The 14363-nt window shown below is 48.5% G+C and overlaps 1 protein-coding gene across 2 annotated transcripts in view; it reads left to right on the top strand.

Annotated features, from left to right (window-relative positions):
- ETV5 (ETS variant 5) overlaps positions 1-14363 on the top strand; it is a 73426-nt gene that overhangs the window by 19879 nt on the left and 39184 nt on the right. For both annotated transcript variants that reach the window (XM_027875248.1, XM_027875249.1), the window contains exons 6-7: positions 10340-10469; positions 11282-11620. In XM_027875248.1, coding sequence (XP_027731049.1) covers positions 10340-10469; positions 11282-11620 — 469 coding nt within the window. The remainder of the gene's footprint in view (positions 1-10339; positions 10470-11281; positions 11621-14363) is intronic.

The raw sequence follows: 14363 nt of genomic DNA, 5'->3' as shown, positions 1-14363 counted from the left end.
AGGATATTGACCCAGATCTAACTGCAAATCCACTTAGCCCTTTGTCCTCTCATACTGCCGTGGGTCTGACCTGATTCTTAGGATAGAATTTTCATCAGTTCATCCATTTAGAGCTAAAAGGGATCTTAAAGGCCATCTGGTCTTCATTTTACAGGGGAGGAAACTGAGGCATAAAGTAGCCAAATGACTTCCCTGGAATCACAGCTGGAAAGTGTCTGAGGTGAGATTTGAGCCCAGGTCTTCCTGCCTCCCAAGTCTAGTGCACTCTCTACTACATGAGGAAATTGAGTCCCCAGAAGGTTCATTGCCTTGCTCAAGGTCACAAAAGAAGTAAGAGGAAGAACCAGGATTAGAACTCAAGTCCCATGATGAAAATCATTAGGCATTTCCCAAGTTCAATCTTCCAGATTCCTATCTGGCTGGCAGAGAGGGGCTTTATCAAGACCCCCAAACATTAAAAGCTTAACGGCCTGGTCTTGGCTGACCCCAGTTCTTTGGTCAGGACAGGAACTAGGGAACACGGGGAGAGTCCTGCTGCTGGTGAACAGGGAGGGACGGCATCCCCATCTAGACCAGAGGTATCGGACACGATGCCCGCCAGTGACGGTGCAGGTGACACCAGTCCCTCCAGCCACCAGATTCAAATGTAATTGGGAAATAGTTAATGAAATAAATTAAAGCACAGTAGAACATAAACTCTGTTCATACATTCTAATTCAGTCTGCGGCTTGCAGGGATCCCTGGCACGGTTTAGTGGCCCTGTTTCTGTCAGAGTTGGACACCGCTGATCTGGACCAACTTCTTCGTTTTAGACACAAGGACTCCCAAGATCCAGGCAAGCTAGGACTTCCCCAGGGAGGCCGACATTTCTCCCCCTTCGTTCCCGCAGACTCCTACATCTGTTTCCTCCCCTTGCCTCTGCCTAGTTGTTTTCTTCCTCTGTCCCACCCCCATGTTAACTGTGGAAGAATGGGTAACTGTCACTTTCCATCTAAAGGGGTTCGAGGCAGGGTATGAGGGGGAACAGAGGCTTGGGGCTCACTCCCATTGTGTCTGTCTCATATGACCCACTCAGGACCACACTTCTAGACTACTACAGAAATATCCAGCTCTGGGATTTTGGTGTTTCGAGTTTGTTGGAACTTGTTGTCCAAAGCCCAGAGGTCCAGTGTGGTCAGAGCATAAATAATGGAGACCCTGCGAGACTAGAGGAGCAGGAGGCTAGATTCTTTCCAGAATCCCCCCTAACACTTCCTTCCAGGGAAGCCAGGGAGAACCTGGCTAGTTGAATGACTGAGGGCATGACTTCACTTCTGATTTGGAAAAGTGAGGCACGCTTACCGCCGGGAAGGAAGAAGTTAAAACGCAAAGAGGGACCAAGTCTTTAAGGGCAGGCAAAACATACAGACCAAAAGAATCGGCCTTTTCTGCAGCCCAAATCCTTCAGTACGTCGGTATGTAAGTGATGCTGTCTGGGACTCTGGGGCAAAGTGAAAGCTTGGTGGATTCAGAAATGCCAAAGGCAAGTCTTTAGACACAGTTGAAAAATTTCCCCTTGAATTAAACTGTCACTCATCTTAAAAGGCCTCTCCTCTGGGTTTGATTCAGGTTGATGGCAAAGGGAAGCTTGCTGGCAGACTTGGGGGGGTGGGCCATCAGCTTGTCAGTGAGTTCACATCCACAGGCTTGGACTCAGGGCAGGCGCCACAGGAAGAATGAGCATTTCTCTAAATGGACCTACTAGCTCGTTCACTCCTCCTATTTTAAAATGACCAGTTGCTTCTTAGGCAGGTATGTCGACTTCTTTTTTCCCCAGGGGCTACTTAGAAAGGCATCCCAAGACATCTAGAGGTTCTGCCTCATTGTGCGAACTAGTCCGAATCTAAGTCATCCCCAGAAAGAGGTGGGGGGTTTTAGGACATCTGGCAAGGGCAGAGTGGCCCAACGTTGCTGTTTTCACCAGGAGAGCCCTTATTTTTGAATAATGGAGCCTTCCTCTTGCCCCCCAGCCTGGGAGTAATAGGGTCTTTGTAGATAGAATAATAAAAAGATCAAAATTGTGACTACCCACAAAGAAAACAAGATGGATGGAAACTTTCTATTTACGCAGACTAGGAAATGCAGTTTGACCCTTTCGTGCTGCATCTCTCCTTGATCTCTGTGTGAGCTCACATGGAGGTCAGAAGAAGCGGTACAAGGACACTGTCAAGGTTTCTTTGAAAAGCTTAGGACTCGATTGTGAGACATGGGAGATGCCAGCTCAGGACCACCCAGCATGGTGTGTCGGCGTCAAAGAAGGGGCTGTGCTCCATGAGTAAAGCAGAATCACAGCGAAAGGGAAACGGGAGCTGCACAGATCTGGGGACATCTCCATCGCAGACGTCCAAACACACTGGTTGTGCCGACCTGTGGCAGAGCGTTCCAAGCTTGTCTGATCAGCTTAGGTCAGACACACCGTACCTTCACCCCAGCATCATGATGTCGTTGTCTTCGAGTGCGAAGGACGAGCCGCAGTCCCCCCCGTCAGAGCCCAGCTCCTCAGGGAAAGCTCTCTACACTTGTCACTTTCAGATCTTTTCACTTCTCGGGCCCCTTCAGTGGCTTCCAGACTCATTTCTCAACTGAATCTAGTTGAGGTCTTGACAAAATCCAAGGGCCTTTTTCTCAGTTGTCTTCACTCTTCTTGGGCTCTCTGTGACGTGTGACACTTTTCTCTTGGGTGCGTGCTGGCTTTTCATGACGCTGCCCTCTCTTGGGACTGCTGCCCATCCCACTGCCCCTTTTCCATCCTGTTCCTTCCCCTGACTGAGAGTGTGTCCCCAAGCTCCATTCTGGACCGTCTCTTCTTCTCCCTGCCAATCAGCTCCCGTGAATGCAGTTGCCATCATGTCGCCATTGCGTCTCCAGAGCTGTCCATCTTGCCCTAGTCTTTCTTGTGAGCTCCACTTCTCCATCACCAACTGCCTGTTGGACATTTCCGTTTAGTTGTTCCATAGGCATCTCAAAATCAAGTATCCAAAACAAAATTCACTATCTTTGCCCCCAAATCTCCAGCCCTCTTCTTTCGAGTGTGCCACCATCCTTCTATTCACACAAACTGGCAGCATCCCCATCGGCCCCTGATTCTTTGCTCACCCTCGTCCCACATATTCAGACAAGTGCTGGATCTTCTAAATTCTACATCCACGGCCCTTCTCGCATCTCTCCTTTCTCTCCACTCCCATGGCCACCGACCTAGGCCAGGCTTTCATCACCTTTCACCTGGGCTATTACAGGGGGCTCTTTGTTGGTAGACCTTCTTCAAGTCTCTCCCCTTCCATCCTAGCCTTCGCCCTCGTGCCAAGGCCCAGTGGCCTGGCCGTGTCGCTCCCCTTGTCAGGAAGCTCAGGTAGCTCCCACTCACCTCTAGAATCAAATACAGATGCCTATATTTGTCTAAGTTGTTTCTCAGCTTGGCTCCAACCTACTTTTCCAGCCTTATTCTTGATTACTGCCCCTCAGCAAATGCTCAAGCCCGGCTCTCCTTCACACATGGCACTTCTCCCCCTGCTCAGTGCCTCCATGCCTGGAATGCATGCCCTTCTCTCCTCTGCCTCTCAGAATCCCTCCCTTATCTCTGGAGTTCCTCACACTCCTCCAGGAGGCCTTGCCTGATCTCCCCAGCTGCTAGGGACTTCCCCCACAGAGCTGTCCTAGACTGATGTTGCTTCCATTTTGTCCATACTCCCCTGTTGAATGTGAGCTCTCTGAGGGCAAGAGATGTTTCTTCATCTTTTTTTCTCTTTTTCTTTTTTTTGGGCGGGGAGGGGTCATCTTCATATCCCTGACATGTGGCAAAGCATCTGGTGCGTTGATACTTAGTAAGTGCTTGTTGGTTGATTAATCGATTGGGCAGCAGCCTAGAAGCTGAACAAACTGCACGTGGAGAGTGACTGAGCCCAGAATGGGCCAGAAGGAGAGTGGGCTCGACTCACTGGGGGAGACTGCAGGGCTTGTAATGACTCCAAGCTTCTCCCTGAAATTAGGGCCCGTCTCTTTAGCAAGATTTTACCAGGCTATGTGGCTATGAGTCATGATAGCCCTTCAGATGCAAGACAGTTTTTTTTTTTTTAAGTGTTGCTGTAGCATAGTGTAGGGGAAGTAGGGCTGATTGGAGTGAGAGGACTTGGGTTCAAATCTCACCTCTGACACTGCCTCGGTGAGCCTGGGCAAGTCACTTAACTTTCCTGGGCCCCACTTGCTCATCTGTAAGATGGAGGAGCTGGCCTGGATGCCCTCTTGGCTGTTCGGGGATCCTCAGCTTGACTTGTGGGTCTCAGCCCAGTCTTCATTTGGCCATTCCTGACATCATCCTTGTAGGACTGTTCTTTGCTTCTCTGTTCTTCCCCAGTTACCTCCCATGGCTTCCATCCTCTCTATGTTTGTTTGTTTGAAGTCTTAAGTAGGTCAGCAAGTTCTCTGTTTCCATCTCAGTTTCTTTAGACAGCTATGAGGCTCTGCTGGCCTCCTTTTCTTTTCTGTAGTCAGTTCTAAGATGGAATGGTTACCTCCTCCCAAAGATCCCTATCGTGACTAACCCAACAGATCCAGAATATACTTTCCCTTTGTTGATTTTTCTGCCTTTTCACAAATGAAGTTATCGTTAAAGCATGTTCAGTTGGTAGCTGGCCACTTGGTTTGTGGAAGAGAGAGGGGAGCACTCCCACAAATATCTGGATATCTGAGGCCTCCTATGTCTGGATATCCGAAGTAAATCATGCCTCTTTGCAAAATAATCTTTTCAAACATAGACTTAGGAGTTGTGACTACATAGAGATGACTCTTCTTGGACTTATTTAGTGAAATTGGTTTTTTTGGTCCAGACCTGTGGTTTTACAAGTGTGGGGAATTCCTGGTGTAGAGACGTCCTCTACCGAGGCGGGTCTGCAGCTTGTGTGACCAAGAGTTCAGATAGTTGTCTGGGGCACTGAGAGATTTAAGTGACTTATCCAGGGTAGCACTTGAGCCCAGGGCTTCCTGACTGACTCCAGGGGTGGCCCGTCTAGCCACTACTCCATTGTGCCTTTCAGTTTTTAAAGATGAATAGATTGAAAAAAACAGGAAGGAAAGGGAAAGAAAGCAAACACAATTCTAAGACATTTTTACCTTACATCACAATATCTCTCTGCTGCTTCCCACTCCTGCCAGAGGAAATGACATTTGGAACCTCCAGGCCATTTCTTGGATGGAAGTATTAGTTTGCATTGAATGTTTAATTTCTTCTGTAGTAAAGACATTAAAACAACAACCGCCATTTTCCTTTTTACTTAAATTATTTTTAAATGTATCTCTGTGGGCAGTGGAGTTGTTTGGTATCCTGATTCCTTGGGATTCTGCATATCTTTTAGATAAACACAATTTTCTGAACTCTTATTTTATGCCACATTCTATGTTGTCTTATATAATGCGATTATTTGTAAATTTGCCTTCTCTCCCTTGCTAGATTGCAAACTCCTTGAGGGTAGGAAGCAGGTCCCTTCGTTTTTATCGCATTGTTGCCCCAGTAGATTACCGTGCCCCTAGGGGCACTAGACCAAACACGTGTTTGCTCAGTGGTTACAGTGAATAGATTTCGGTGGCAGCTGTGGTGGAAGGATGGATCTCCTGTAAGCAGCGTTAACTTCATTACTTTGTACAGCAGTGGAGTGATCACCTGGAATAACTTTTGTGGACTGTAACTTAGATATTTTAGGGTTATGAGAAACACTTAATGTCTGAGCCTTGGAATTCTCGTCTACAAAATGAAGGGTTTAGGCTGAAGGACTTCTGAGGTCCATTCCAGCTCTAAATCTGTGATCCTATAATCAACCGAATGTGGGGATGCCAAACAGATGTTACCGTTTAAAGGCCAAGTGAGGCTTTCAAGACTTTGCCACAGAATTCTTCTGATTTGGGAGTTTTCCATAATGTCTCTAAAATCTAGTTGGGAGACAGATTGTGTACTAGAATTTTCCCCTGGCCAGTTCTACTAATCACTGCGATGGAGAATTAAATCCCTGAAACTCTTTTGGAAGTAAGCAGTGAGAAGGAAATTTTGGTGAGTAGGAAGAGTATTGCCAGAGAATTGGTTTATGATAGAAGCTCATGTGTTAAAAACCTGCAGAGAAGGACGTTGGAAAATTACAAGAAATATTGCCTCGTTAACCATTGAAAAGCAGCGCTGGGGGAAATGAGGCTCCAGAAAGTTTGTCATGATAACAACTGAGCCAGAATGCTTAGCGGTGAAAGGAGATGGAAGACAGCGGATAGAAGTGAGGCGGGAGGGCAGCTAGGTGGTGCAGTGGATGGAGCACCGGCCCTGAAGTCAGGAGGACCTGAGTTCAAATCCGGCCTCAGACCAAACACTTGACACTTACTAGCTGTGTGACCCTGGGCAAGTCACTTAACCCCAATTGCCAAAAAAAAAAAAAAGAAGAAGAAGCAGCAGCAAAAGGGGACAGATGAGCCGGCATTTGTATTATGACCTGGAGCCAGAAAGATTTCTAGAAGTTGAATTCAAGAAGAGTTGAATTCAGCTTCTAGAAGAGTTGCATCTTCTAATAAAATACAAGATTCTTGAGGGCAGGAGCTGTTAAATCTTTGTGTTTGTAGCCCCTTGCCCAGCACAATGTCGCCCACTTGTCTAGCGTCTGATAAATGTTTGTAGAATTCAGGTGGAGTGGAAATAACATGTAGGAAAGATTTTCGCAAGCATTGCTGGACCTAGGGAACCTCGTGGCTCCAAAGCTGGAGGACTTGAGTTCAGATCCTGCCTCTGATACTTCCTGTCTGTGTGGCCTTGGGCAGCTGACTTCACCTTTCTGGGCTCAGTTTGCTCATCTGTAAAAATGAGAGAATGGGATAAGAAGGCTTCTGGGTCTCTTAAAATCCTGTGTCTCATAAAAATATAAAGAAATCTATATGAGCATCGTTTTAGAGGTACCAGATACATGTATCAAAGTAAGATTTTCCACTCTAAAAGAAAGGAAAAGCTCCTAAAGAGGTGGTGAGAGAGGGGATGTCAACAACCACCAATCTAAATGCCCACTTTCTCTTCTATTTCAAGTCTTTTGAGAGTGGTATATGTATGTTCCGATAATATTTCACGTAACAGATAGGAAATTGCAGCTATGAGAACCTCCCTGAATCTTCTCTTCTGCAGCTCAGTAGCCTAGCTCCTTCACCTCATCCTCAGATGACCTGGACCACTGCCATCCCCGTTGCCTTCCTCTGGCTGGTCTCCGGCTTATCATTGTCCCGCCTAAAGTAGGAATTGAGCAGAGTGCTCCAGATGAGGCCTGCCCAGAGCAGAGGGCAGAAGGAGAAGCCGGGCTTCTCGATACATCCTCAGATCCAATGAGCTTTTTTGGCCACCACATTGAACTGCTGACTCAGACTGAGCTTGCATGCCCTAAGGCCCCCAGCTCTTTTTCTGATGAACTGCTTCCCTCATCCTGTATGTGTAGGGTTGATTTGTTTTTTTTTTTAACCCAGTATAAGACTGTATGGTTGTCACTGTTGAATTTCATCTTACTAGATTCAGCCCAGTGCTCTAGCCTCTCATGATCTTTTTTGCATCCTGAATCTATCATCCAGTATATTAGCTGGAGGGGCAGCTAGGTGGTGCAGTGGATAGAGCACCGGCCCTGGAGTCAGGAGGACCTGAGTTCAAATCCGGCCTCAGACACATAACACTTACTAGCTGTGTGACCGTAGGCAAGTCACTTAACCCCATTGCCTAGCCAAAAAAACAGAAACAAAAACAAACAAACAGTATATTGGCTGGGCCTCCCAGCTTTGTGTCCTGTAAAAATGAGCATGCCGACTATGCCTTTATCCCAATCCCTGATAAAAAATGTTCAGTAACGTAGGGCTAAGTTACAGATCTCTGGGCCTCGCCACTGGAGTGTGCCCTACCCTGGTGACACCGAATGAAAATTAACAACTACATGTTGAGTCCCAGCATTCAACCCCGGATGGTGATGACCAGTTACCCCCAAGTACAGCCATCTGTCTTCATCAGTGAATAACGTGGAATACTTTATCGACTTCTATTTAAAAGTCTAGGTAAGCTGTGTGGACTGCAGTTTCCTCGTTTACAAGTTTAATGACCCTGTCCAAAAAAAAGAAATAAGGTTGGTCTGGCATGACCTGTTCTTTGTCATCACCTCTTCACTCACTGGTGATTCATCTTTCTGATATCTAAGCCAAAACCGTCCCAGAAATCCAAGTGAAGCTCACCGCCTTGCGCTTTGCAGATTCTGCTCTCTTACCTTCTTAGAAAATTGGGGCCACATTCACTCTTCTCTGGTGGTGCCTGCCCCCTTTGCTGCGGTTTTCACAGCTGATTGACAGTGGCGCAGCGGGCCTGTGTGCTCTTTCAGTGCTGGAGGAAATGGTTCCTTTGGGCCCCAGGATTTGATTCCATCCAGGACAGCGATGGACCTTCTTATTAATCTGACTTGTCTTAGCTATCGAAGCCCAAGGAGTCATTTTTTCCTCTCGTTTTCAGTGTAAAGGTCATTCTCCTTGGCAGAGAAAGCAAGCCAAATAAAGATTGAATAGCTCTGCTTAATTGGCAGCCAGGAAAGCAGTTCCAGTCTTAGGCAGCGTTAGAAGATGCACAGGGTCCAGGAATAGGGTTGGGATGGGTAGCGGTTCTGCATCCTCCTTCAGTCTGGAGTGTCGCGGTCAGTTCTTCATGCCGCGTTTTAGGCAGGATATCAGTAAGCTGAGGAGTGTCTAGAGGAAGGGGACCAGGATGAGCAAGGGCTTGGAGTTCATACCGTGTGATGGTCAGTTGAAGGACCTGAGAATGGCTGGCCTAGAGCAGGCCTAGGAAGGATATAACCATTGAGCTCCCTTCAGCTGTCAGGAGAGCTGGCTCCTGGAAAAAGGACTCGTTGTGCTTGGCTCCAGAAGGCAGAACTGGGAGTGGTGTAGGGGAGTTGTAGAAAAAAACTGCCTTAAAATGGAAGGGATCGCTTTAGCAAGTCGTGGGTTCCACCTCGTTGGTACTCCCTACACAGTAAATTCCCGTCAGTCCTCGGATGAGATAGCAGCTTGATCAGCTTTGAAATCCCTCACAGCTTGGCCCCAACCTATCTTTCTCTATTAATGCATCACTGTTTTCTTTCCTGTTCCCCGTGTTCAAGCCAACTGACCTTCCTGCTTTTCTCACCCACTCCATTCCGTCTTCTGACTTCTGGCCTTTTCCCAGGTTGTCGCCCTAGCTCTGGAATCCGTTCTCACCCTGAGACGCTTGAGTTACTCTGTCACTAGCTGTACCTTGGACAGGCCCTACTTGAGCCCAGAATTTAATAGAAGAACAGATTGCTTGCACTTGTGAAAAGAGCGTGTTGGAAAGGGCTTTCAGCAATTCTGGACCACTCCTTGCTGCCAGGAGTTTCATTCTCTTGATGATACTGTATGGACTCCTGGTCTTGGGACACTGAGATCTGAGAAGAATCCCAATTGTAGGTGACCCAAATGGCAATAGAAGAATCAGATTTTTTCTCTGATTTTTGCACACTTACGTTTATCCAAGCATAAGTCTTTTACTTTAAAAGTTTTTCCAATGGTGCATAAACTCTCCTAGTAACCTCGGGGACTATATACTCACCATCAGGAAATATTGTAGAAATTATGGCATTAAATTCAGAGCAGATAGTGAGGTGTGTGATCTTCAGAGTGCATTTTCTTGTCTTTTGTGACATGTTTGTTAAAGTGCTTTGACTCCTGCAAGTCTGCCATCAACTTGTGTAAGACAATGAGGGACCCCAGTAAATATAAGATCGTTGGAAAGGTTTCAATGAACAAGCATTTATTAAGAGCTTACTATGTGTCAGGCATTGGGCTAAGGGCCAGAAAGTCAAAAGAAAGGCAAAAACAGTCTCTGCCCACAAGGAGACCAGATTCTAACAGAGGAGGTGCTATTGCAATATTATGTACAAACAAGATGTGTAGATATCTGGTCAATTGGAAATAATCTCAGAGGGAAGGGAGGGCGTGGGCAGGGCCAGCCTGGGAAAGACCTCCTGTGGAAGGTGGGATCTGAGTTGAGCCTCTTCAGAAAACCGCCTCTAAACAAGGAAATGTGGGACGTAGACTTGGCTAATAAAAGGGTCAGATGATGGTTCCATCTTTAAACTACTTTGAATTGGTTTAGAATGGCACATTCTTGTCTTCGGTGTGTGGCTGTCTGTCACTTGGCTTGACATGAGTTCTGCTTGCTCAGTGAGGGCTTGAAGGAGGACGCGTGGATTTCCTGTTAATCTGTCCCCTTCCCTCGCTTTCTCTCTCTCTCTTTTGGTACCTTCAGTGGTGTTTCATGCCCCGCCTCCAGCCAAGATCAAGCGCGAGCTGCACAGCCCGTCTGCCGAGCTGTCCTCCTGTAGCCATGAGCAAGGCCTTGGTGCTAACTATGGCGAGAAGTGCCTGTACAACTATTGGTAAGTAGCTGGGGGGCCGGACCGAGGCCCTGTGGGGGCGTGGGACGTATGGGGCATCCTCTCCAGGGCTCGGCCCATTGGGAGACGCAGAGATCCCGCAACTTGAGGAGCCTGAGAGACTAGGAATGATCCCCTTCAAAGCCCCGGGTACATGGGTCCCTCCTCCTCTTCTGCGCCCTCCCCGTTAGGTCTGTCCTATGTTAATGTGAACTTTAAACACCAAAGATGCGATCTAGAAATGGGAGCAGATGCAGAAGGCCTCGCCGCTGTGCCCTTTACTTAAGGAATATCCAGGCCTGTGGGAATAGGGGTTACTTGAAATCGTCCTTTGCTCTAAATACAGTAAATGTAGATCTGCCTGGCAAGGGGGGAATGGGAGGGGAGACGTGGTGTTATTTCTAGTAATGTTCTAGCAGAAATAAACTCTTGGGTAGAGAGCCTGGTTCATTCCAGGTCATTCTAACAGAACACATTATACAACATATAATATATTAAAGGGAACCTATGGGTGGTATATATGTGTTTCCCCATCCTCCGAAAAAAAATCCCTAATGATTATTTAAAAGAAAAAACCGGAAGCAAGCAAGGACTAAAATTATCTTTGAGAAAATCACTCCAAGTGTTAAGTGTGTGACGTAGCCACTTTTCTGAGGCACAAGCATTCCCTTGGGGCTGCCAGCAATTTCACTGTGTTAATGCTCTCACTTCCTGCCAACAGTGAGATGCAGAGGAGCCTTGGAAGGGGCAGGGGGGCCAGGCCAGTGGCCCACTTGCCACATTATGGTCCTTTTCCTTTTTTCTTCTGTTTACAGTGCCTACGATAGGAAGCCCCCCTCTGGGTTCAAGCCATTAACCCCTCCTACCACCCCCTTGTCACCAGCCCATCAGAATTCCTTGCTACCCCCTCCTGCTTCTGTGCAGGCTTCAGCCCACGCTCCCACGGCAGGCCCTGTGCAAGGTGTAGGCCCAGGCCCAGGCCCAGCCCCTGCCCCCGCCCCTGTCCCCGTTCCCACCCCAACTCCTGTCCCTGCCCCCCACACCCTTCATGAACCCAGACAACAGCAGCAAACCTTTGCCATCCCTCGGCCACCACATCAACCCATGCCGATGCCAAAGATGATGCCTGAGAACCAGTATCCATCTGAACCAAGGTAGGCGCCCGTCTGGGTCTGCATCCCTGCCCTTTGGCCTTTCTCCTCTGCTGCGTGCCCGGGAAGCACCGCCCAAGGAATGCCGCTGTCTAGCCTCTCCCCGTCTGAGCCCTGGGTACCAGCCCTCGTGATAGCTCGGTCTCCTTGAGCGTCAGAGATGTGCCCTGTGGTTCACAGACATCTCGCCATCTTTGTGAAGTTGGCCCAGAAGGGGGAAATGATGCTGTTCCCATTGGAGAGAGGCAGACAGACAGGTCAGCACAGGGCCCTGCCCCCAGCCTGGGGCTCCCCTCAGGCTTCCTTCCTCACAGTCTACCACTAACAGCCAGCCAAGGCCTTGGGGTTGTCCACCTGCCATTGTCTTGTTGCCTTGTGCATCCGTGTTAGGGCAGATCTCCACATGCCAGTCTCAGCAGACAGCTTCATTACTTACATTAGCCAAGTACCTTGTAAAAGGTGGTGTGGTGCAGTGAACAGAGCTTTGGACTTGGAGTCAGGTAGCCCTGGATTCAAATCCTGTCTCAGACATTCACAATGGCACTCAGCCTTTCTGTGCATCTGTTTCCTCATCTGTAAAACAGAACAGTTCGTCTCAGCAGCTCTAAGGTGCCTTCCAGCTCTAAATCTGGGAGCCTGTTAGAATGACCCACTTCACAACAGAAATCTCTTGGCTCTGTGGCAGTGTTTTCTCTGCTTTCCTATGAGAAAGATGGAGGTACCGAGACCCGTCCAGGATTGGAAAGCCAAAGCTGGCTTCTGCACTCCTGGCCAGTTAAAATCCAGGGCTTGATGTGTTTCCGAATTTGCTCCTGTCTAATATCTCCTCTCCCCACGGAAAGCAGTAGGACTGATGAAGGTGAAGTGGGCTCAGATTGCGTGTCAGGTTCCATAGATGAGTCACAGACCCGCCTGGGGTCTTGCCAGCCATGGGATGTGGGCAGGTCACTTATTGGCTCCTAGCCTCAGTTTCCCCACATACAAAGTCATCCCTCTGATACCTCTCCTATCTCCCCACTTCCCTTCCCTGGGTGGTGGGAAGATCAGTGAGAATGAGAAGTTTGTAAAAACCACGAGGTCGCCTCAGAAACAGGAGGTGGGGCCGTGGCAGCCTCGGGGCTGCAGCCGTCCTGTTCCTGACCAGCAAGATCGGCCGCCTTCCCTCCTGGGCTTGAGAAGGGAAGGGCCTGGCTAGGCTTGGATCTGTGGTGTCCTGGAAAGGATGCTGCCGCCGCCTTTGATTTTAAATGAAACACTAGGTTCTTTCTTCCCTTCTTTTCCTTTTCCCATAAAGGCACCAACAACATAAACTGTACCTCGACGGTCTTATTTCTGGTGGGGGGGGGATGGGGGGAGTGGTTACTATCAAAAGCCCCCTCTTGCCTTGATTGGCTAGGAGATGGTGAAGCATCTGTGCTAGGTGCTGGGGACACAGACAGACCCAGAGCAGGGCGAGGCTCTCACTCTGTCTGGATAACCATTGTCAGGGGGAAGTGATTTCAGTTAAATTAGGTAAACATTCAGTAAGGCCCTCCTATGTCTGAAGCACCTTGGGCGTGGTCCAGAAGGAGCCCAGCTTCCTAACTCCTCTCCAGCCTTTGAGATGAAGCCTGCCAAAGCCCAGCTCTGCCACTGTTCCCTTAAAGCTGGATGAGGTCCTGCCCTTAGGGAGCTTACACTCTAGTCTGAGAGAGCAGAGCTATACAAAGGACTAGGATGTAACTGGGAGTGTAGAAGGTGCCACAAAGAAAAGGTTCCCAGCGCTGTGACATGTCGAAAGAAGGAGAGAAGAATTCCAGGCTTGGGGGTCAGGGAAGGCCGCAGATGTTAGACGTGATTAGAGAACCGGGATATTCCGGCTTGCCTGCCCTAGAGTCTGTCTGAAGGAAGCAACAGAAAATGGAGGGGAAAAGCTTGAGTGGATCCCCAGGAGGAAGAAGGGCCTTCAATGCAGTGAGTGAGTGAATAAATTCAGTTCGGTTCAGTAAACATTTATTAAGCACCACTGTGTGCCAGGTACTATGCTAAGTGCTGGGGATACAAATAAGAAAAAGACAGACAGTCCCGGCCTCAAGGGGCTTACAGTCTAATGGGGGAAGACCTCGCACAAAAGGAAGCTGGGAAGGGGGCAGGGGGCCCTGGGGCTGCTGATGCCAACGTCTGAGCCCTCTATGAGGGAAGGCTTTGGAAAGAGTTCATTGCCTTCCAGTCAGAGGGGAGAGGCAGTGGAGAATTCATGAGTTAATGAGAGAAAGTAAGAAAAAGCATTTATTAAGTGCCAACTGTATGCCGAGCACTGCTGTAAGGGCTAGAGCCCTGAACACCAAGGTAAAGTGCCCTGCCCTGCCGGTTACCCCTAGGATCAACTATAAAGCTTCCGTTTCACATCAAAAGCCCTTCCCACCCAGACACTTTGTTGGTTACTGGTTTTCTTAACATTTACTCCCCTCCAAACATTGGCTTACTCACTGTTCCTCCATCTTTGACCACCATGCCTTCTTTTGCTTCAGGCCTGAAATATCCTGCCCTCTCCCCCCTGCCTTTTAAGCCTCAGCCCAGATCCTACCTTGTGCCTCTCCCAGTGCCTGCCCATCCCGGCCAGGGCCTTCCCTCTGAGACACGCACTCTGGATATATTTGATGTCTCTAGCTATGTACCAGGAAGAAGAGTCAGCCAACGAGCATGATGAGAAGAAGCCATCGGACGGGTAGGAGAGCCAGGAGAGAGCAGAGCTCAAGGAGAAGAG

Source organism: Vombatus ursinus, unplaced genomic scaffold (genome assembly GCF_900497805.2).
Source record: "Vombatus ursinus unplaced genomic scaffold, bare-nosed wombat genome assembly UNPS02014808.1, whole genome shotgun sequence".
Lineage (NCBI taxonomy): Eukaryota > Metazoa > Chordata > Mammalia > Diprotodontia > Vombatidae > Vombatus > Vombatus ursinus.
The sequence above is the reverse complement of the archived record's forward strand: the minus strand, read 5'-3'. Positions and strand labels throughout refer to the sequence as shown.